This window comes from Doryrhamphus excisus, linkage group LG21 (genome assembly GCF_037039965.1).
Source record: "Doryrhamphus excisus strain RoL-2023G ecotype Guam linkage group LG21, RoL_Dexc_Guam_v1.1, whole genome shotgun sequence".
Classification (NCBI taxonomy): Eukaryota; Metazoa; Chordata; class Actinopteri; order Syngnathiformes; family Syngnathidae; genus Doryrhamphus; species Doryrhamphus excisus.
This window is the reverse complement of record NC_136377.1, coordinates 4,272,929-4,296,724: the sequence shown is the minus strand read 5'-3', so window position 1 is coordinate 4,296,724 and position 23,796 is coordinate 4,272,929. Positions and strand designations below refer to the sequence as shown.

The following is a 23,796-nucleotide window of genomic DNA, read 5'->3' as shown; positions in this document are numbered from 1 at the left end:
TTTTGTGTGTGTGTGTGTGTGTGTGTGTGTGGAAAATGGCAGTACATGAATCAGGTGACTAAGCAAAGAGCGAATTGGACCACTTCTCAAGTCAGTCAGGGGAGGACATCTTAAAGCAAAAGGCATAGTATTCATCATTTCATTTTTTATTATAGTATATTCATTTGGAGTTGAAATGTAACACATACCACAAAAGTTCTGTGAATCGTAGATGACCACCCTGTATCCCACCAGGCACAGCATCCTATTGTTTATTCAGTCATTCATTTTCTACCGCTTTTTCCTCACGAGGGTCGCAGGGGGTATGCTGGAGCCTATCCCAGCTGTCTTCGGGCGAGAGTTTTCGGGGGTACACCCCGGACTGTTCGCCAGCCAATCACAGTGCACATATAGACAAACAACCATTCACACTCACATTCATACCTATGGACAATTTGGAGTCGCTAATTAACCTAGCATGTTTTTGGAATGTGGGAGGAAAAACCGGAGTACCCGGAGAAAACCCACACATGGAGAACATGCAAACTCCACACAGAGATGGCCGAGGGTGGAATTGAACCCTGGTCTCCTAGCTGTCTGAGCGCTAACCACTCGACCGCCATGCAGGATACAATATTAATAAAATATTTTTGTAGTTAGAGCATCAAAAACCCGCTTATGAGTTTCTAAATACAGATTTCACATTATTAGAGCCCCCCATACATAAAATAGCACCCCTATAATCACTTCTACACTGCTATTATTCTTTGTTTACATCTCGTGGGCAGGCTACAGTGTCACCACAGGGACATAACAGACGGACGCTGCTAGCATAGCAAGCTAGTGAGCTAATTAGTGCATGTATCCAATTAGCAATTAGAAAGTGTTTGGAACAGAGAGGGGAAGATGCACAGAGAAGCCCGAAACGTACCACTTCCACACAAAATGAGGATAACATTTTTTTTTGCTGTTGGCTCAGTAGCCAAGGTGGTACCCTGCTACTGTGAGGCAGAAAATTGCACAAATGAAATGAACACTAACTTCCAATATTCCTAATATAATATTAAAAACACAATTAACTGTATCCACTGTAACAGACATCATTCAGTTGCTGTTTTTTTTTCTTTTCTCCGATTGGCCAGCAAGTTGTCATTTCGAACAAGACGAGCAGCTTAAATGCTCCTTGGTGGCGTTGGCGTACCCGGACAGGACGAGGGAGGCGGGCTCTCGCTCGGCGAGCGGGCTCTCCTCGTTGCTTAGGATGTGCTCCACCAGACAGTGTGCGGCTTCTTCGATGTTTGTGTTTTCCTGTAGTAAAAAAAAAAAAAAAAAAAGTACTACAGTAGATAACTTAGTGGAGACTGGTTTTAATGGCCAAATACAGACCAGGAGTGGAACAGTGTCAGATCGCTAGTGGTAACAAAACAGTTTTATTTTAAATGCTCAAATTAACACCTCTATTCATTTAACCACCAAGTCCACTATAGCTGGTCTCCAAAAGCAAATAATTAGGCGCCAGGTTAGCAAGTGGTTAGCGCGCAGACCTCACAGCTAGGAGACCAGGGTTCAATTCCACCCTCGGCCATCTCTGTGTGGAGTTTGCATGTTCTCCCCGTGCATGTGTGGGTTTTTTCCGGGTACTCCGGTTTCCCCCCACATTCCAAAAACATGCTAGGTTCCATCCTAGTATGGAATTTGATTTTAGAAAAATCCAGGACTGGAAAAGTATAGAAAATTTCCAAGAAGGCTGCACGGCGGTCGAGTGGTTAGCGCGCAAACCTCACAGCTATGAGACACGTGTTCAATTCCACCCTCGGAGTTTGCATGTTTTCCCCCGCGCATGCGTGGGTTTTCTCCGGGTACTCCGGTTTCCTCCCACATTCCAAAAACATGCTAGGTTAATTAGCGACTCCAAATTGTCCATAGGTATGAATGTGAGTGTGAATGGTTGTTTGTCTATATGTACAGCTGGGATAGGCTGCAGCACCCCCCGCGACCCTTGTGAGGAAAAAGCGGTAGAAATAGCTGTGGCTGGAGGCAACATCCTGGTTTTTATTCACACCACAAGATGGCAGTAACTGCATTTGCACTATGAATGGTGGCTGAGCAGTTTGCAGTTTTCTTACCACTATTCCAACATCCTGTTGCTCTTGCGCAATATATACTTGTTAATAAATCACCGTGTGGTCAAAGAAAGGTACTTTTCCTTATCTCATGACCTCCAAATCATTATTAATGTAATAAAAAATAAAAAATAAAATAAATAAAGTTGTTATACATAATGTGTTTTTCAAAGAACAGGCGTTTCCACTTTTACCTTAGCTGAAGTCTCGAACCAGCCCACGAAACCGTTCTCTCGGCAGAAGGCGTCCAGTTTGGGTTGCTGGCACATCGCCTGGTCGGCCTTGTTGGCGAGGAGGACGGCTGGAACGGGCCTGCCGTGGTTCAGCGTCACCTTAGAGGCAAACAAAAGGTAACAAACACAAATAGTAGTGAATAGAACATGAAGTAAGTTTGAAACCTCTGTTTTCAAATTTCAGGTGATTTTTTTTTCTGCAAAGCGGTACCAAGTTTTATATTAAGATGTGCAAAAAAAGGACATTGCATAACTTTAATGGGAAAAAAACCTTCCTTATGTGGACATGTTGTATGGTTTATAATATAATTGAATCAATGCTGCAGGTACAGGTAGACATCTAACCTTGGAGTCCAGGTCGTCCTTCCACTTGAGCACGGCGTCGAAGGTCGATGCCCGTGTGATGTCAAAGACCACCAGCGCTCCCATGGCCTCGCGGTAGTAGACACGCGTCATGTTCCCGTAGCGCTCCTGTCCTAGGATGCAAGACAACAACACAAGGTCTAGGGTGAGTACTTATTGACTGTTAAATATCACCTTATAGTATTTTGGTATTATAGTATGTAGTATTATTATAATAAAGTGGTTCGCATGTTTGTACCATTTTTGCTAGATTGCAAAATATGTCGAGGAGGTTCTCAGCTGGGGCTGCACGGCAGGGTGCCACCTTGGCTACTGAGCCAACAGCAAAAAAAAATGGTATCCTCATTTTGTGTGGAAGTGGTACATTTCGGGCTTCTCTGTGCATGTTCCCCTCTCTGTTCCAAACACTTTATTTAGCTTAGAATGAGCTAATTGGATACATTGCACTAATTAGCTCACTAGCTTGCTATGCTAGCAGCGGCCGTCTGTTATGTCCCTGTGGTGACGCTGTAGCCTGCCCACGAGATGTAAACAAAGAATAATAGCAGTGTAGAAGTGATTATAGGGGTGCTATTTTATGTATGTGGGGGCTCTAATAATGTGAAATCTGTATTTAGAAAGTCAGAAGCAGGTTTTTGATGCTCTAACTACAAACATATTTTATTAATATTGTATCCTGCACGGCGGTCGAGTGGTTAGCGCTCAGACCTCACAGCTAGGAGACCAGGGTTCAATTCCACCCTCGGCCATCTCTGTGTGGAGTTTGCATGTTCTCCCCATGCGTGGGTTTTCTCCGGGTACTCCGGTTTTTCCTCCCACATTCCAAAAACATGCTAGGTTAATTAGCGACTCCAAATTGTCCATAGGTATGAATGTGAGTGTGAATGGTTGTTTGTCTATATGTGCCCTGTGATTGGCTGGCCACCAGTCCAGGGTGTACAAGACAGCTGGGATAGGCTCCAGCACCCCCCGCAACCCTCGTGAGGATAAGCGGTAGAAAATTAATGAATGAATGAATTGTTGCAGCTGGACTACCCAGCATGCCTTGCGGGCGCTCTAAACTAAGAGATTCATGTTATATTTTATATTTAACACTAAGTCGTCGATTGATGTCATGCGTTAATTTGCTGCGGAGGTGTTGTCTTTCTGTTTTGTTGCATTGGATTCAATTCCCTGAGAATACAATGACGAATACAATGAGAATATTGACAGGTATTATCATTAAAAAGTCACTTTTGTATAATAATTCTGTACAAAGATGACAGTTTGACTCAGTAATTCACTTCCCATTAAGTCGTTTGGGATGTCTTCCACTTTGAGGAGTTCCACTGTGTTACTTTGTATGTTTTGATTCCATGGTAGCCATCATGTGACCATGGGAGCCGCCTGCGTCCTCCACATTCCACAACTAGGCTACAAATGACTGAGACGGACCATACAACACACACACACATAATCCTTACAAATAAGTACCTCTCCTTAGTGGCCATTTTAAGAAAATTAATGTTTACAAAAAAAAGTTACTCCAGAGGTTTCCAGAAGAAAAAAAATGGCGAACACACACATTCACCTGCTATGTCCCACAGCTGAAGACGGATGACAGTGTCCCGGTCCCACTGGAGCACCTTGAGGGCAAAGTCCACGCCGATTGTGGCTCGGTAGTGCTGTGAGAAGATGTGGTGGACGTAGCGTTTAATGATGGACGTCTTGCCCACCCCCAAGTCGCCGATGACCAACACTTTGAATAGGAGCTCCTGCTGCATGGCTCCAAGAAGACGCTGGTGGGAGTATCTAATCTAATCTAATTAAGACAACTTTAGTTACAGCATTTTAGTGGTGGGAAAGATAAAGTTATTTGTTAGTTAAAAACGACTGACCTCTCTGTGGACCTCCCTCTCCCACGCGACTCTCAACTGGGAGCTGCCGGTGCATTCAAATGCTCTGTTGAAGGCGTGGGATTTCGGAGAGACGGGTTGTCAATACAGGAAAAGCACAAAAAACGCTCAACGACTTTTGTTCCTCTTTGTGGTGAATGCACCTTTAATGTCAGTTTAATTGATTTTATTATATTTTGTAGGGGGCGGGTTATGGATTGGACTAGTTGAGGAGCATTTGAGTAAAGAAACGGGAATCTCACACTTGTCTTGAAGGCGTCACGCTGCCGAGTTTTCCCGCTGCGTGTCTTGTGTGTACATTACGGTAACATGGTGCTGATGAGGGCCAGGGGGGCGGGGGGGTTGATTGTGTGATACCGTTGTGTTTGTTCTGCTGCCATTTCATCGGAAATAACAACAACAAAATAAGCACCGCAGCATCCCATTTAATAACGACGACGGTCAATGCGTGGTTTTAATGGCGCTCTAATGATCGTTTTTATGCCAAGCACCGCTGATAAACAACATGTTTTCCTTGTAGATTTTAAAGGCATCGTCGTCGACATGGGGCTTGCTTTTGACACATATTGAAGCATCCATTTCAAAGGTATGTTATCAGTTACTCTTTTTAGGCTTGTCTTAATGATTCCTGTGAATACTATTTGTAGGCATTCGTACGATATCTTGTTATCTTCAAAGGGCTTTAAGTCAGATGGTTTAGGCCTAAATGTATGATGCTAGCAAGGATGTTGAAATGGCGCTAAGGAAGTAGCTAATCTGTGTTGTGAATGTCGGCATTAAAAAGATACTTTTTTTTTATCATACACCTGTTTTATATGTATACTATATACCACATTTACGAAGAAAATGTCTGAATTAAAAGTAAAGTGCCACACAAAAATAACATTGTTAATGTTTTGCGTTAATAATATTAATGTTTTATTTGTAATGTATTGCTATCGTAAATGTCATGGCCCTTTCAGTCGCCCTAACGCACGTCACTTCCTGCATTGCTCATGTTTGGTTGTCCGTGGGCGGGGCCACAATCCCGTACCTGATATGAGCAACCAGGAGCATGACAGTAAACGCTCCGGTTAAAGCTCTCGTCAGATAAATGTCTCCTATAGTCGGCGAACAAACCAAATAACCATTGGGGTCTTCAATGATCACCTGTTGAAAAACAATGGCATTAACAGTTGTGGCTGTAGGCAACCTCCGGATATATATATATATTATATTTTTTAATGAGAGCTAGGTTTTTCGTTTTACTATAAAGTGGTGTAGCATTTATGCTATTTTTAAAGTGTGGCAAACAATTCAACTGATTTACCCCCCCCCCCCCGACAGAACTGCCATGGACACGATATGGCTTTATCAGTTTCGTCTCATTGTCATCGGGGACTCCACGGTGGGCAAGTCGTGTTTGATTCGCAGGTTCACCGAGGGCCACTTCGCCCACGTGTCGGACCCCACCGTCGGGGTGGACTTCTTCTCCCGCCTTCTGGAGATCGAGCCGGGCAAAAGGATCAAACTCCAGATCTGGGACACTGCCGGGCAGGAGCGGTTCAGGTGCGTATATGACAATAGGAAGAAACTAATCTAGACATATTGCCTCAGAAGCAAATGAACAAGGGGAGTCCCACAAGGTTCAATTCTAAGCCCACTTTTGTTGACTATAAATGAGACTTATACATGAGAATTTCTTTTGCCTCCTCCAGGTCTATCACCAGAGCGTACTACCGCAACTCGGTGGGTGGTCTCCTGCTCTTTGACATCACCAACCGCCGCTCCTTCCAGAACGTACACAACTGGCTCGAGGAGGCGCAGAGTCACGTCCAGCCGCACAGCATCGTCTTCTTGCTGGTCGGCCACAAGTGTGACCTGGAGGCTCAGCGCCAGGTGACCCGACAGGAAGCCGAGAAGCTGGCAGGGGCCTACGGCATGCATTACGTGGAGACGTCGGCGCGAGACGCTATCAATGTGGAGAAGGTTTGTTGGGTAAGTCAATGCTTGACCATCTTGACTTGACCGTCTGTTTATTTTGTCTCCTGAAGGCGTTCATGGATCTGACGAGGGAGATTTTTGACCTGGTGCGCAGCGGCGATATCAAGATCCAGGACGGCTGGGAGGGCGTCAAAAGCGGATTCGTACCCAACATCGTCCATTCTTCAGAAGAGGTGACCAAGAGTGGACGGCAATGCCTCTGCTGAACTCTTATGTCTTATTTCTTTGGACTCCATCTTTGGGAGAGCTGCCTCGCCATTGACGGTACATGTTTGACCCCCACCCGTTTCTTCAAATATGCCATTTTGCAGTAATACGCTTTACTTCTCATGTGCTGCTTGGTCACAATACATTTCTAAGCACAAGAAGCCTTCATCTTCACATTTGCTTTACTGCTTTTTTGGGGTCTTTCTTCACATGCACTCCAAATGTGGACAAATGTTGAATGACTATTTATTACAACTACTGTCATATAAAATCAGTGAGCCACTTCATATAACGATATGTAGTCAGGATGAGGCAACACCTTTACTAACTGCACAATAAATCCAAGTGGCTTGACTATGAAAGATTAGTACAGTACAGTAAAGTACAGTACAACAAAAAAGTGGTGAAATTATACAAATAAAGTGGTAAGATTCTAGGAAAAAAAGTAGAACACTTTTCATTCTGCAAGAGTAAAAGGCGGAACAGTACAAATGGTAATATTCAAGAGGAAAAAGTTGAAATTTTAGGAGAAGAAAATCATTTTTACAAGAATAACTGTAAAATTTGACAGGAAAAGCATTTGAATATTGTTACAAAGACAAAAATGTGAAATTACAAGAAAAACACAGTGCTATTTTATGAGCAGAGGTCAGTTTTTCATGATTAAAGTCATAATATTATGAGAAAAATGTAACATTACAAGAAAAATGTGTATTATAAGAAACAACTTGGAATTTTACCAAAAAAAAGTCTTAATTTTACAATAAAGTGATGTGAAAACAACTACATTTTACATAAATCAGGTCAAAATATCACAAAAAACATTGTCAATGTTAATGACAAAACTAAAAAAATAACTAAAAACTTTCAATTCAAAGAGAAAGTTGTGCATTTTTTTTACATAGCAAAAAACTACACAAGAGAAAACGTCATAATATTAAATGAAAAAAATGAGAATAAAGTTGAGATGAAAATATGAATTTATTATTTAAAAAAATGCAAAAATGTGCCCTTTTTCTTGTAATATTACTTCTTTATTTTTTAGTCGCTATTCTTCTCCCATGCAGACAGGCTTTTGGAACAGTCAATGAAAGCCATGATATTTGTTTGTTTGTGATGAACAGGAAATAATGCAGAATTTTGACCGATTTGTGGTTTACCGGTATTTTATTTAAGGTGAAAGAATCTCTTTTGAGTGCCTTGTGGAGGAAATAAACGTTTGTGTACAGTCAACTTTGTTTAGCTAGCGTAAGTTAAATGTATTTATGCTTGAATAAAAGTTGAAACCTCAATCTTTCCCTGCAAATTAAACGTCATGTAAATTACAAGTTCCTCCTCTTCAATTGGACACCCATTACTGAATACAGGTGGAAGGCGACACCTTGTGGTTAAATGAAGTAACTATCGTAAGTTGGACAGTGTCCTGTTTGATGAATTAGAACCACGACATAAAATTTCAATTGGTGTGGGGAGACGAGCGAGCCTTTATTCTTGTATAAGTTAATAAGTATGATTCTTGAGAAATTGAGACACGGAATCGACTATTGTTGCTTTATATGATTTAAAATAGAACCCTGTAAAGCTAAGTCGCACATCTCGCGATAACATACAGGTAACCATTACGTTTCTTGGCTAACAGCGACGTCGCACATCTCGCGATAACATACGGCCAATCTTTAAGCTTCTTCGCTCACAACACATTTTCGGCCCACCTAAGAGTTTCCGGTGTATATATAAAAAAAACAAATAGAAAAAATATTTTATATTTGCTTTGTAAAGCCAAGAATTAAGGAGTTTGCCAAGTAGACAAACCGGAAGTGATCTTCCCGGCACTGGACCACTACCTATGTCGGTGCTGTAAGGTAACTCAGTCAAAAGAACGCAACTGTACACATTTGACAAGTTACATTTGAACAATTTATATGACGTAAACACAAACGCATTGTTCTGTGTGTGTATATATGTATATTTATGTATATATTTTCTCACCGCAGACTTGCCCTCAATGTTTCAAATATGGCTGCCGGGTATGAGCATGCGCGGTATGGCTTGTCAGTGTTACTTCGTTATCCCACCAGGTGGCGCACTCGGTGCTATGAAACGTGTGCACACTCATTTCCAAACATTGACTTAACCTAAACCCAAATGTGCAATGTAAAGCTCAAACCAGCTTGTACTAGAAAATAACTCAAGTTTTTAGTGCCGGACATATGATATCTTATATAGACCAAAACTAAGCCAAAGTTAGCCATTCAGTCATTTTATTAAAAAACAAAAACACTTAAAAGTGACAGCTATATGTACAGTTTATGAAACAAATGTTTGAAGAAGCAAAATAAAAGGGGGTGATGATAATTGACAAAGGCACTAGGCTGGGTGCAAAGATGAGTTGTAGCTGCATCAAGTAACATTTTGGATTATGGTCAGTTTTTTTTTTTGTATTTAAAGCTCAACCAGCCTTGGTGCTTTCCTGTTACGTAGATGATTCTTCAGGCACTACTTATTGATTTAAAATCATCTACAAAACAAACTTTTTTTTCAGCAGCATACAGTAAAGTTGGGCAGGGGAGACATTTGTCTAATTTACAGCATTATAGAAATATGTTTACACAAATACTGTACAATACAGTAAAGCACATACAAATACTGTACAATACAGTAATGCACATATGTTTTGACTCCCAGCAGCGGGTTAAAATGACACAATTTAGAGACCAACTCTTTCAGAAGCAGAAATATTTCATTTGTTTTGGTCAAAAATTATATTTAGGAAAAATACTGTACAAAAACTAAAAGATTAAGAAAACTACACATTAATTTATCACAACATGAATCAAAAAAGCCATGTTTCTTGATCAATAAAATAGTATATTGTTTTTTTTTTTTTACTCTAATAAAATTAATCTGAGACCCATTTTGGGGAAAATATGTACATGCGGCAATTCCAAAAACAAAACATCACAGTCTCTAAGTAGCAACTGATTGCAATGGTGCTAAGAATTTTCCCCAAATTATTATACACATTTAAATATGGACCACTCTACTGGAGTAAGTAGAAGTACTTAACAGACAAAGCTGCCAAGTTTCAATTGAAACGAAGCTCCCACGAAGAAGTTCAACAACAACAAAAACAAGTTAGTTGTGAACCATGAGGCAAATTGTCGTTATAAATGCCTTCATTTTCCACACTTGACCCATTCATTGGATGACAATGAGCTCCTTAAGTGCTCCAACTCAACACAAAATAACATTTAAATATTTCAACACAGTTCCAGGCTTTATTTCGAGGGGGTTTAATTTCCCATTTTTCCACTGCACAGTACCTATTAGTGTTTTTTTCATTGGTAAAAAGCAGGTACTATTTCTGGTCAGCTGGGCCAACACCATGTGGGTGGCCACTGTAACATTTGCCAGTTGCTGTGCCTTAGCGGTGTACGCTGCGGTATTAACGCTCCGCAGTCTCCATTTTGCTGCAAACACTTGACAAGTACAGTTTCTAGTCCCAGTGTGCCCTTAGTGTCCTCTATAATAACCTTAAATAATAGCCTATAATAGTCTTAAAGGCATTGTCGGTCCTTTGTTGTTGGCATTGCTACTGATGCATGCAATGAGGCTAGTTTTTGTTTTTTTTGCAGTTTGGAACATTCTAAATGCGTGTTAAAGGGGTACACCAGGGAACCGGAACCCAAACCGAGCCGGGTGCAATAGAAATATCCTCTCAGATAAAGCTGATGTATTCAATTGGGTTTTTCCAGTTTGGTTTTAAGCTACTGTGCAGTGGAAATGTGGCATTTAAAGTCCCAAATGACCAACCAGTTAAAAGGCAGAGTGATGTATGGATATTGAGTAAGAAATGCAGCAACCGCCTACGTTTGACCTAAGACGTTGAACTGAGTCCGATATGACAAACTTCTTGAGGTGTTGCGTCTAGCGTCAACGTGGATGGTGTGCTATGGAGTTCATTATGGACTGCAGCCCGTTAGCTGTAGCGCTACCCTGTTTTACACACACGTACTACACACACAGCAGGACACAAAGCGACAGGCTGGTGCAATCGAGTTGTCATCTCAACTCATGTGAGACAAAAGAAGGAAGGGAAAAAGTGAGTGACGTCACAACCGCTCGTTTTCTGAGGTTTTTTTTTTAAAAAAAAAAAAGAGTTTTAGAGTAGAGAGCAACGTGGCTAACGACAAACGCACAAGACGACACAGTGTCTTAACCGTCAAGTTTCGAGGTAAAGATGTGTGGCCTCCTCTCCCTTCAAGCTCCAGCTCCCTCGCCACCTTCTCCGGGACCACGTCGGTTGTTATCAGGGGCTGCTGCCCCCCTCCATGTCGCTGTCGTCGGGGGCCCCCTTGTAAATGGGGCTCTTGGACTGCAGAGCCGGCTCGTATTTGCGCGGGGACGACTGGTTAGCGCTGCTGTTCTTGATGCCGTAGAAGAAGTAGATGGCGAAACCTGAGAAGTCCATGTCAGGACAGTTTGTCAAATCCAACTTGGTTTTATTTCCAAGGTTCTGTGTGTTTTTGGTGGACTCTTATAGAGCAGGGCAAGTCCACACAATAACCAGCACACACAGCTTTCTGGTTCTTCCAGTATCTGCACCTATTCAGCTGCATTTCTTTCTAATGTATTATTATGTATTATAATGTACCACCCTCGGCCATCTCTGTGTGGAGTTAGGCGCCACATTAGCGAGTGGTTAGCGCGCAGACCAGGGTTCAATTCCACCCTCGGCCATCTCTGTGTGGAGTTTGCATGTTCTCCCCGTGCATGTGTGGGTTTTTTCCGGGTACTCCGGTTTCCTCCCACATTCCAAAAACATGCTAGGTTAATTAGCGACTCCAAATTGTCCATAGGTATGAATGTGAGTGTGAATGGTTGTTTGTCTATATGTGCCCTGTGATTGGCTGGCCACCAGTCCAGGGTGTACCCTGCCTCTCGCCCGAAGACAGCTGGGATAGGCTCCAGCACCCCCCTACCCAAAGCGGTAGAAAATTAATGAATATTATAATGTAATGTATTTTAATGTATTCCTGCCCGCCTCTGTGACATCACAAAGGGGCAATTTTACCACGCCTTTTAAAACCGAGCGTTTTGAGCCATCCTGAACTTCTTTCAGGGCTCACTTCTGAATTTGAGAACCTCATTATCTGAAACTTTGGCATCGTTTAACACGAGACTACAACATTCTAAACTACATTTATGGCTTAGAAAAATGGAAAAAGTAAAATAGGTCCCCTTTAATAATAATAGTTGTAATTGCCAATCCTGACGCTAGTACAGTTTGCATGCATTTTGGGAGTATGCAAAGTGGATGCAAATACAGCAATATCAGCTATGGACCACTTGGAAATATGTGTGGAATAAACCCAACCACCAAGGTTGGATATTTTGCCTTTTAAAAAAAGTTGAAAGCGTGAAAGTGACCAAAACGTACCTATGACCATCCAGACGGTGAAGCGACACCAGGTGCCCTTGTCCAGCTGCAACATGAGGTAGATGTTGACGAAAACGCTGAAGAGAGGCAACCAAGGAAGCAGAGGGACCTGGGAAAAAGAGCGAGACAATACGATTAAACATAGCGGTGCTGCCATTTGGAGTTGAAACATAAATATGGCGTGTTGGTTTTTTTTTTTTTGCTTTTTCTTTGGCTTTTTTCGTGATCCTGCCACGAAGGCTCCCAACACTACCGGTTTAACTTTATGTTCTCTCCTGAAAATGGCAAGCGTCAACAACTCTTTGGAGGTGACACTGACAGAAGAAACCTTTTGTATACACACAAACTGTATTTTAGGTCACTCGATTTATATGACCCTGAAGTGGGGGGGTTGGGTGGAGGGGGTGGCTACCCGCATACACACGTGGAAGTCAAACACAAGTAGTTTGTTCCGGTGACACAATGTTCTCATCTGCTAAATGAAGTGTAGCAGCATTCCAAAAACACAACAAGCGCCATTTTTCTACCAAAGCGTTACCTTGAAGGTCAGGGCCTCCTTGCTCTCGGGCTGCCTCCAGATGATGATAAGGCAGACGCCGCACAGCAGAGCCAAAATAACACAGGACACCACGACGACTGCGTGTCCGGCGAGCAGCTGCGGCCAAAGGTTGGCCACGATGATACACAGCACTGTGATAAAGACCGCTGCGGAGAGCCACAAGGAAGGTTGGTTTGTTTTGGTTTTTACGTTAAGATAATAAAGATAACGACATGTGCTTCTTTCCAGGATGTGGACTCACAAATGATGGCGGTGGTGGCGTAGACGATCATCCCTGATGTCTGCGTGGGGGTCTTGCCGCTCGGGCAGAAGAGCAGCCTGTAAGTGAAAACCTCTTGGAGGGGCTTCTCCTCGTTCTCGGTGTACTCGTCGCCGCTGTCCCCGCCGCTCACTGCCACCTTCTCGCCTTCCACCAGCTCCACCAGCTTCTCCGTTTGGCTGGATGAGTTCAAGGTGCCCGGCTGGTACCTTTTTTAACAGGAAGCGTGTATTTAAAAATCACATTATTGTGACTAGAAAGTCCTAACAAAGTAGCTGGAGGGGTTTACCGAAGGATTAGAACACAGATGGCCACCAGTGAGTACGCCAGCAGGGTTCCGATGGACATGAGGTCAACTAACGCTGCAAGGTCAAACAGGAAGGCCATCAGAGCTGTGGGAAAGAAAAAAATGTGATTAGAGAAATTGTAATAGCAGGAACACTACTTGGAAAAAAAACAATAGTAGCTTACCTGCGACGATGCCAGAAGCAATAGTGGCAAGCAGAGGCGTCTTGGTGCGAACGTTCATCCTGGATAGAGCACGGAACAGCAGCCCGTCCTCTGCCATAGCGTAGATGACGCGGGGCATGGGGAACATGGAGCCAAGCAGGCTAGGAGAAGATGGTGAAGACATTTTTTTTTTTTTAAACAAAAATCCACACAAATCAACCACCAGTCGTCCTTTACCTGGTGGACAGAGCGCAGAGGGAGCCCACGGCCACAATGTAGCGGGCCGGGGCCCATCCCACGTATGTGAAGGCCTCAGGTAGAGGGCTCTGGGTGTTCAGCTGGTAGTACGGCATCATGAGGGTCAGGGCGGCGGACACGCCGAAATAGGCGAAGAAGCAGATGAGCAGCGAGGCCACAATTCCGATGGGAATGGAACGCATCGGATTCTTGGCCTCCTCGCCTGTTGAGAGACGAGAAAAAAATGAAGGTTTTGACATTAATGGTAATGGTTTAATTTCATTTGAACATGCATCAGATTACAATTGAATGCATCACATAATTAGTTCACAGTTCCACATGTCCAAAAGGAGTAGGAAGAAGCAAAGCTTATTAAATCCTACTCCTCCATCTGGTACTTTTACAATCAGTAACTGTTGTTTGTCCACTTCCTGCTTTCCATAATACAGTTTAAGGTTTTTTTTTTGTCACGTACCGAAGTAGGAGGTGCAAGCTTAAGAGGTATTGAAGCCTAACAAAAACACCTGAATTTGTAGAATGTGAAGACAATAAGCGGAATGTTGATTTCACACCCAGGCACGCAGCGGCTCGCTGGAATTGGGCGTGTTTATTTGCCAACACGCAAGGTGCCCCCGACACCAAACTTGCTTTTTGCGGCACTCGAGTTACATAAGAAATGGCAGAAAACAGGTGCCGCACCAGGCCTCCCCCTGTACTTATGTAATCCCACTGGCCCAAAAGCACCCCTTTGTGTCACGTGACCACGAACACAACACTTAAGTATGTGCCTTTTCATTGCCGAGGTGTGGCTCGTAGTCATAAAAAAAACATGAATAAGCTAAGAAGCTAATATTTACATACTTGTCGTGGCGATGCAGTCAAAGCCCACAAAGGCGTAGAAGCATGTCGCGGCACCAGACATGACGCCGGTGAGGCCGAACGGAGCAAAGCCACCAGTCCCAAATGCTTTCTCAATACTAGATGATGGAAAACAGATGGTTAGGAATCAAATGCACCCCCCCCTCTCTCAAACCAAACAGATTATAATGTGTTTACTGAGTCTTGCTTGTGTTGGTGTTGTTAAGGAAACTCTTATAGTCGTCCAACGTCAGGTTCCAGTTGGCTGTTTCTCCCTTCACAAAGCCCGAGATGATCACGAAGCCCAGAACCACCAAGTTGATGCCGGTGAAGATTTTGTTCACCAGCGCTGACTCGCTCACTCCAAAGGCCAGCAGTCCTGAGGGCACACAAGTTTTAAGACGTGACGGTTCACATTTCATCAGCAACAGGTCAGTCACGGAGCGTGGGCTGAGATGTCACCATTCCCGACACCAGTCATCAATGTTCCTGTGTGCATCCCACACTTGCGTTATCGCCGATGGATGAATGGCTTTTCTATATTGACATTTTCCGTGTTATTTTTATTAGTTACTATTAATGATTTTGTGTTCAATGCAGGGACTCATAATATTTATATTTGGAATCGTCCTGCAATTTAGTTTTTTTTCACTTGATTTATGTATTTTTTGTTTTTGTTAGTCCCCTCCAGTATTGACCCTTTTCAGTCCTCTTTAATTTAAATGTATTTTTTTTAAATTTTCTGTGCTATTTTTTTTATGCAAACATTTTTATTTATATTCATTCATTCATTTTCTACCGCTTATCCTCACAAGGGTTGCAGGGGATGCTGGAGCCTATCCTAGCTGTCTGAGAGGCGGGGTACACCCTGGACTGGTGGCCAGCCAATCACAGGGCACATATAGACAAACAACCATTCACACTCACATTCATACCTATGGACAATTTGGAGTCGCCAATTAACCTAGAATGTTTTTGGAATGTGGGAGGAAACCGGAGTACCCGGAGAAAACTCAAAACATGCAAACTCCACACAGAAATGACAGAGGGTGGAATTGAACTTGGGTCTCCTCGTCGGATAATTTCATTTTAAATCTGTAACAACGCACTTCGTCTTTGCGCATACTGATATGACATGTTGTCCAATAGCAACCCCTCCCACTGGCTTCTGTGTAGTCACCATGTCATCTCTTCTGACACAGACATGAGCTTTTCACGGTTCTGGAATGCAGTTCTCCACCTGAAGTATTTGGGACAGTGTTTTATGGTGAGTTGACTTGGTGTGAAACCATTACTTTGCTACCTTCCTTTTGCCGCTAACCAACAATGGCAACGTGAGCGACGTGGGTGGTGGAACTGGAACTAAACAATGTGCGATAATACTATAATGCTTAAAATACACAACTAATTACCAGGTAGCAACGTTGTGTGTCTGATAACTGGGTCAAGCCAACAGGAAGACAGGAACGGGGACTATATTTATTTCCTTCAGTTTCATGGTCAAATAGGTTTTGTGGCTCCGAAAGGGGTTTAATGGAAATGGATGGAAATTGTCCCATGTGACTCTCTGGATGCTAAAGATTGCAGACCCCTGCCCGAGGCTATCGCTGTCACACAGGGAGCCAATTAATTCCTCAATCTGCACCTTAGTCTGGATTCAATGTGGACCTACCAGTAAGTAGCAGCACCAGTATGAGGGCAAACAGGTCGGGGTACTGTGCCAACACAGGCACTTTCATGGTCATGGAGGCTTTAAAGAAAACAGAGATCTTCTGCTCCACAAGGTTGTCGAATGTGGAGCTCCATGCGCGGGCCACACTTGCAGTGCCTGGAAGAAAGGGACAAGAAGTTCATGGAGGCGGAGGGTAGAGTGAGAAATGTATAAAAGTAAAGATTCCCCACTCACCAATCACATACGAGAGAATGAGGTTCCACCCAGTGATGAAGGCCCAGATCTCTCCGACTGTCACATAACTGTAAAGGTACGCAGAACCCGTCTTAGGAACGCGAGCTCCAAATTCGGCATAGCACAGGCCGGCCAACATGGAGGAGAGCGCAGCGATGAGGAAACACAGCACGATGGCGGGCCCGGCTTTATCTCGTGCCACTTCTCCGGCCAGCACATACACACCGGCGCCTAGCGTGGAGCCTACACCCAAGGCAATAAGATCCAGGGTGGACAGGCATCGGGCGAAGCGTGTCTCTTCGCTGGCCAAGTCCAAAGTACGGCGACGAAGGAGCATTTGTCCAAAACGGGACAGCATTCTGGCCATATTTGCTGCGAGCCTGTGTGTGGGTGCGATGTGATTTGATCCCTCTCTCGAGTGTGATGGACACACACGGCGCGGACAAACTTTTGAGCAGATGGTGTAGGTGAAGCTGTTTGTCCACGTAGGTGTGTTCAGAGCAGGATCAGGCAGGCAGGCCTGTGGTGGCAGTATTTGCAGCACTGGCTTCTAAGACCTGTGAAAGAAGCAAAAGATAAAACTATTCAGCAACTGCCAAATTTTCTCAACACTTGGCAACGTGCAGCACAATTTTCTCCCGGACAAGCTGTTGCCGCGGCTATTTGCAAGTTGGCTTCTTGCAGTGAAATTAAACCCTCGAATGTTTCCACCTTCACAGCTACTTGCCTAGTTACACAGAACGTCGCCAAGGAGGAAGGTTGGAAGGTTTGAAACCCCTCCAGGAAGTAATTCTCCTCGGCTTTAGCAGCCAACGAACAAGCCGGTCATACAGTTTGGAAAGGACCCAGAATACGTTGCACCATTTGAGAACCTGTTTCGGCTGCGGTTATGCAACTTCCAGGAATTCATAGAGCCACTTCTTTGAGGCCATTACACGGCACAGCCGTTAAGTTGAATTGGGCTTTGATAAATAAATAAACCTGGCATCGTGTATATCGTGTTCAGAAAACAAGACCAAAAGACTTCCAGCTACAGTGCAGTCAAGGGGCCCCTTTTACTACTAGAGTTGTGTTTTCTCAGTAGATAGAGATGCACAGGGAGAGGCCTGGGAACGCCACAGGCAGTGCTGGGAACACATGGTTTAATATCTGCAAGCTAATATCAACAGAGGAGAAGAAAACAGCAGTTCGATAAGCCAAGGCAGCAGCCTGCAGAGAAGCTGGATAAATACACAAATAAAGTGCATGTAATACAACAGGTGCCTTCTCTATTGTAAACACAGTGTAACCCAAGAGGAGGTGGTTGCTGACTTTTTTGGAAATCAGTTCAACCTTTATTCGCTGCCCTTGGATGATGTTTAGCAATCAAGTGTCTCAGGGAATAGCGTGAAGGACGACAGAGGACAAAAACATGCGTGCGTGTACCCAATAGAGCAGCTCACAACACAACATGTGACTGTGCCCATTGCAGCGCCCTTGTGTTTGTGTTTGTAAGCACCCCCGATCACCTGACTTGGTCAACACAAGCTTTGACGTGGACAGACGTGAGCTCCCAACCCACAGTGCGTGAAATGTACTAGACTGCAGGTCAATGACCCCTGCGGTATATTCCGGCTAGCAACACCATGGTAATGTCATGCTCTGGTCATTTTGGACGCAGAGGACACATTTTAATGCATAGGAAAAATATGACCTTGGTTAGCGTCATTAGGTTGTTCCTTAAGGTCCGACTCAAATCAGAATGTACTCTAACCAAAGCGAATACAATTCAGCGTTTCTCCTAGGATTGTGAAGCACAATTTTTCAACAACCAGCAGGGCCGCACGGAAGACAAAGTGGTTAGCATGTTGGCCACACAGTCAGGAGATCTGGGTTTGAATCTCTGTGTGGAGTTTGCATGTTCTACCCGTGCTTGCGTGGGTTTTCTCCAGGTACTCCGGTTTCCTCCCACATTCCAAAAACATGCTAGGTTAATTGGCGACTCCAAATTGTCCATAGGTATGAATGTGAGTGTGAATGGTTGTTTGTCTATATGTACCCTGTGATTGGCTGGCGACCAGTCCAGGGTGTGCGCCGCCACTCGCCCAAAGACAGCTGGGATAGGCTCCAGCCTACTCCCACGACTCTAGTGAGAATAAGCGGCATAGAAAATGAATAGTTGGAATAACCAGCAGAACTTACTCGAACCTCCTTTTGTTACCTGACCTATTTAGTCCAAAAAGGCATTTGTCTTGAACAAATGTGACAAAATTTAAATTGCACTTTTATTAAAAATCACATCTCCACTCCGTGTGCTCATTGTTCATTAAATACAGGCATCATGTTTGAATAGAACACTTAAAATACTTAGTGAAGCAACCAATATGGTAGCCATTTGTAGCTCACCCATGGGACAAAAACGAGCTAGCCTAGCTGCCACCAGAGAGACAGTGAGAGCCAGGCAAAATGTGTAAACAAAGAGGCCAGAAAGTCGGTCCAAACGTGAACGATCACATGCGCTGGCATAAATTATCTTAGCATGTGACAAGCTGTTGTCAATCCAGTACACATTTTACAGACAGACAATTTTTCATTGACCGGAGGCTAAATGGCAAAATTGCCTCGTCGCTGGTTATACAAATGTACTTGTCACGTGGTGCAAAAGTCTCCAAGAGCTCTCACAATGTTTGAATAGACAAATGATTCAGGTCACACAGGATCAAACAATAATCCCACTTCAAATAATGTGTAATTTTGGTACACTCTTTTCTTACACAGCATCCCGGACGTACGTCGTCATGGCTATTTAAAACATTAAAACAATATACCCAACAAATCAAAGCGTGGCCAGTCTGTTCGGGGTATCAAAGCCGATATCCTGCCTAGTAGCTACTGTCAAACAATGAAATAAAAGCACAACAGAGGTACAAGACAATAAACATTAGATGGGAAACTGGTACATGTTCCCACACTGTACAAGGAAATCTAAACGTCAATAAGTTCAAAATGATAATGCACAAATTTCTGTATGAGCTCACTTTGTCACAACCAGTCTCACCTTTAGACACGGACGTCTGGTTGACAAGAAGCTAATCTTGTCCCTGTGCTTTTCACGTGGGCTTTCCCAGCTCACCTTGTGTAAGTGTTGTAAGGTTGTACGGAGGTGTGGCTTTAGGAATGTAGCATCTGGAGCTAGCACACTGCATGCTCAACAACCCAATGCATTACACTAAACTAATACAACTATCGTCCTGCTTTTCACCATGCTGAACAGCTGCTACGGACTCCGAAGGAGGATTAACTTGAAAAGCCACAACAAACCTAATTATAGCTTGGAACTGTTCCTCCATCAACCACATTGTAGAATTTGTCAACTCTGGAAAACCAGTAACAATACTTCTACTCGGTGACAACAGCATTAGGGGGACAAATGGTGACAGAGACAATTTTCACAACGCGAAAATTAATTATTTGTTTGCTAAAAGCACACAGTAACAATTTCTGTTGGCGCTATAGAGAAAGTACCATTAACTCGACCTTAAATGGTCAGGGAAACTGTATGTAATGAGTTTGAGCAACACTGGTCTAATCCAAACAGAAAGAACATCATGTTCAGTCGCCCATAAGACTAAACATCCACTGCAAAGGGCTAATGTGACCTTGCGTAACCCTGGTAGGTGGATCAGAAGTATGCAGAACATTCATCTCACACACACACACACACACACTTTACATGTTACCCTTTGAGGCACAATGTATGTTTGTATGTGTAACGTCCGCTATAGCTTATCATGAAGGCTCTGCGTGTTTGCACAAGAGTGTTTGAACTAGAGTACGTGCGGACCGGTCAACCACCGACCTGCCTGCACTGAGCGACCCTTGAAGCCACCGGGTTGGATACAAACACGGCCCCCCCAACTCAAAAAAAAAAAATGTCTGCTCAGTGGGAAATGGTATGCAACCAGACGAAAAATGCGTTCACTCTCCCATGAACGCGGTTGACGCCCGTAGATGAAAGTCAAATGAAACGGAAAGCATGCAGACCTCCTTAGTTCCCCTCATATTGTGAGTTATACCATAAATATTAGTCTTGCATATATTTTTATTTCATAGTTAAGATTCATTGAAAACACAAGCAAGTTGAGTCATAATGATACCAATATTAGTTCAGTAGTTATTCGCATTTTCTGTAATGGCAGTTTTCTTCTGGATCTAGCTCCATTGCTTTTGAAGATGGAACACACTCCAGATTCCATCTTCTTGGCTATATACATTCTGATAGTGTTTGTTACATGTTTATAGCTTCATGTGTTGTCTTCCTATGACCAAAATTCCAAAAGTTTTTATATTTCATTCTGGATTATTCCATTATCTGAATCAGTCATTGATATTTTGTAGAACCTGTTGGACAAAGACAGTCAGCCCCCCCAATATCAGCAAATTTTACAATAAACAAAGCTGTGAATTAACATGTCATCATCCAGTTTAAAAACAGTTTAAAAACAAAAAAACGCACTTTCAGCCCAATTTAGCCACTTGTTTAGATTTTGAAATGGTCAACTATAGTTTCAAATTTTAGGTTAATTACCAAAATGCACTAAATGTATATATTTTCATTTCGCATTCAGAGTTAGGTGTGGAGCTACATCACAAAGACTCAACAAGTGCAGAGTTAGCCAAAGCAAAATGCACTACAAATTTGTGGCAACACCTTAAAGTGAATCACATGGGCAATCACATAAGGGCATGCCCTTATGTTTGACATCCATCTTCTATGTCGCTTATCTTCACTAGGGTCACATGGGGTATGCTGGAGCCTATCCCAGCTTACACCCTGAATTGGTCGATGTTCATGTGCAGTATGAACATCAATGCCTTATTTCATATGAGTCGATATATCAGTTATCTGCTTTTTTTTTTCAGCCCCCAATATCAGGTCTAATATTCAGTCCTTAAAATAGCTGGCTCTTGGAAACAGTGAAGCATTGCCACTGCAACCGAGAGTTTTACAACTGAAAGTAAAAGATTATTCACCTGCACCACAAATGAGCGGCAAAGTCACCTTATCTGAAAAAATACTACACCATTTTGTGTCAACTACAACATCTCCCGCTAACCATTAACTCAAGAGTCAAACGGATCAGTGTGAAGAGTCAACGGCATCTCTAATTATAAAGTGCGATATACTGGGCCCCGTCCCCATTAATGTGGTTTGTTCAAAACAGAGAAGACATACTCAAAGGATGGCCATTTTAACATGGATCAGTTCAAATTAAAAAGTAAAATGGCTGCTGGCAAATATTTTCCCGGATTCTGAAATCTCCTCTTGTAGAGTTCAATATCAATCCTAATCTACACACACATTTATAAACCAAGTATAAACATGCCTCAATGTTAATACAAAGTTAATCACTGAAACTTAAGCTATACATACATTATACGAACGAACTGCTCCTGCTATAAAACAAGCAGTGATATTTGCAGTGTACAGTGGTTCAAGAGGGCACGGAAATTGCAGAACTACAGCCCTTGTAATACTGTATACAAAACACACCTTGTACAAACCCTGCACCTTGCAACACCCCGAATCGGTCATGCTGCCGAGCATTGATAATAACGTGTACACAATGTACATTGTAACCAAAAACTAATAAAAAAAACGTCCATGCTACTACATAATACAATCCGATTTATTCCAGGTTGTGTGTCCTTTAGAGTAACTATTGTTTAGCTTAAACCATAACATGGGAAGTCCCATAAGCTTTACTACATCGATACATTTGAATGGCAAGAGTGTTTTATTCACAATAAAAAAACAACTGAGAACATTTTAATCCTACAATTAATATATTTTATATTTTAGCATGGCTGAACACCGGCTGATGCAACACACGCATGGTAGCCCTTGGCAGTCTAGTGGGGAACATTAACCGGAGGATGACTCACTTCTATGGCATTTATCTTGTCCAGAAAAGAAGACAAATGTACATTTGTTGGAATTGTGAAATTTAAGTTTACTTACGATATTTAGCTATCCATTAGGCTGGTAAAGCGACTGTCAGCGACAGAAATAGCATCTAGCTACGTGGCTCACTCGGCTCCAGCGTGGTGCTAATGTTGCTTTCACTGTTTACTAAAAGAACGTAGGAATTTTGCAATGCCGTTGTACGAGTTATAACTAATATATTATTACATACCACATCAGGCACCAACTCAACCCTTTTAATTATTATAAAGGCTATGTTAGGTAAATAGGTCCATGACCTGAAGTGTCACTCATGTTAATTGAGAGTTAATACGTCACTCTTATGTCGAACGATCCAAAACATAATTTGGCTTCAGATGACCCTTTGTTCTTACAGCGAGTGATTCACCCTTCGGGTAATGGTGGCTAGCAAGTCTCTTAATTATTCGAACAAGCACACACAAAAACTCAAGCGTGTGTTAATAAGCATCACTAGTACGGATTGTAGAAAATCCCACATTCTGTGTAGTCTGCGAAAGTAGCACTACAATAATCCCCACGCCTAGCAACACTACTATAAACCCTGTGACGATGTGTACCAAAACAATGAATGAAAAGAACACAAAATTAGCGGGTACACCATAAAGTATAACCATTTAGTTTCACAAGTTTCGTGTTTTTTTTTTCCTGACGTCCCCCCCCCCCCCCCCCCCAAAGTAGCAGTGGTCCTATTACATCAGCTGATTGCCGCTCAAATTGAGCAGTCCTTACGGTTACAAAATCGGAGGAAAAAACACCTTTCGTTAAAATCGTGCTGAGAACAACCACAACATTTCCGCGTTCTCCTAAAATTAATGCTAATTCTTAAAAGGAGAATGATTGCGTCAGTCTACCGCCAAAACGGTTCTCGCTGTGTGTTTTTTTTTTTTACAGCATACATCGGTGAACAGAGAATGGCGTTACCTTCAGTGTCTTTTGGCTCGAAAACGCACAGAAGATGCAGGAAGAAAGGTTTAGTGAGCGTCGTGTAGTTGATGAAATATCTCGCTGGGTAGATAGTGCATGTGGTTTTGATCCGCTTGAAAGAGGGGCGTATAAACAAAGTGACGTCAATAGGGGGCGGGGTTTTCCATTCATGGTTGAAAGCCTTGGAGTCTTGTTTCCTTTCGATGTTTGTGGACGATGGTTGAATGGATACAAAGTAATAAGAAAACACGTACAGTATTTTATAAAAGCGTTACGGAAATGAACTGCATATGCACGCGCTTCGCCATAGTAGTAATGCCCATATAAGGAAATGCCCGTCAGGCCCCTCCTTCTTTGAAGCTATCTTTGGTGTAAGCTTACAGACACTACTGTA

At 42.9% G+C, this 23,796-nt stretch overlaps 3 protein-coding genes across 5 annotated transcripts; 1 reads left to right on the top strand and 2 right to left on the bottom strand.

The window, feature by feature from the left end:
• Positions 1-138: 138 nt before the first annotated feature.
• Positions 139-4,623, bottom strand: rab38c (RAB38c, member of RAS oncogene family). Of its 2 annotated transcripts, XM_058086521.2 has the most exons (5): positions 4,576-4,623; positions 4,269-4,499; positions 2,681-2,811; positions 2,297-2,434; positions 139-1,287 (listed from the first exon to the last, which is right to left on the bottom strand). In XM_058086521.2, exons 2-5 carry the CDS (start codon positions 4,459-4,461, stop codon positions 1,129-1,131), a joined length of 621 nt encoding a protein of 206 aa, XP_057942504.1. In that variant the 5' UTR covers positions 4,462-4,499; positions 4,576-4,623; the 3' UTR covers positions 139-1,128. The 2 variants fall into 2 exon arrangements, with proteins under 2 accessions (XP_057942504.1, XP_078644055.1); XM_078787929.1 differs by having other exon boundaries at positions 4,269-4,610.
• Positions 2,320-8,075, top strand: LOC131137984 (ras-related protein Rab-39B-like). Its single transcript, XM_078787928.1, has 7 exons — positions 2,320-2,452; positions 2,662-2,843; positions 4,285-4,479; positions 5,114-5,179; positions 5,920-6,141; positions 6,291-6,561; positions 6,627-8,075. The coding sequence occupies exons 5-7, from the start codon at positions 5,927-5,929 to the stop codon at positions 6,780-6,782; spliced, it is 642 nt and encodes a 213-aa protein (XP_078644054.1). The 5' UTR covers positions 2,320-2,452; positions 2,662-2,843; positions 4,285-4,479; positions 5,114-5,179; positions 5,920-5,926; the 3' UTR covers positions 6,783-8,075.
• A 2,919-nt stretch (positions 8,076-10,994) lies between these two features.
• slc7a3a (solute carrier family 7 member 3a) lies at positions 10,995-23,548 on the bottom strand. 2 transcript variants are annotated; one of them, XM_078787924.1, is made up of 12 exons: positions 23,400-23,548; positions 16,493-17,049; positions 16,259-16,414; positions 14,785-14,965; positions 14,590-14,705; positions 13,729-13,951; positions 13,513-13,652; positions 13,331-13,433; positions 13,024-13,250; positions 12,762-12,928; positions 12,224-12,332; positions 10,995-11,241 (listed from the first exon to the last, which is right to left on the bottom strand). In XM_078787924.1, exons 2-12 carry the CDS (start codon positions 16,857-16,859, stop codon positions 11,093-11,095), a joined length of 1,938 nt encoding a protein of 645 aa, XP_078644050.1. In that variant the 5' UTR covers positions 16,860-17,049; positions 23,400-23,548; the 3' UTR covers positions 10,995-11,092. The 2 variants fall into 2 exon arrangements, with proteins under 2 accessions (XP_078644050.1, XP_078644051.1); XM_078787925.1 differs by lacking the exon at positions 23,400-23,548 and adding an exon at positions 22,494-23,041.
• Positions 23,549-23,796: the final 248 nt, after the last annotated feature.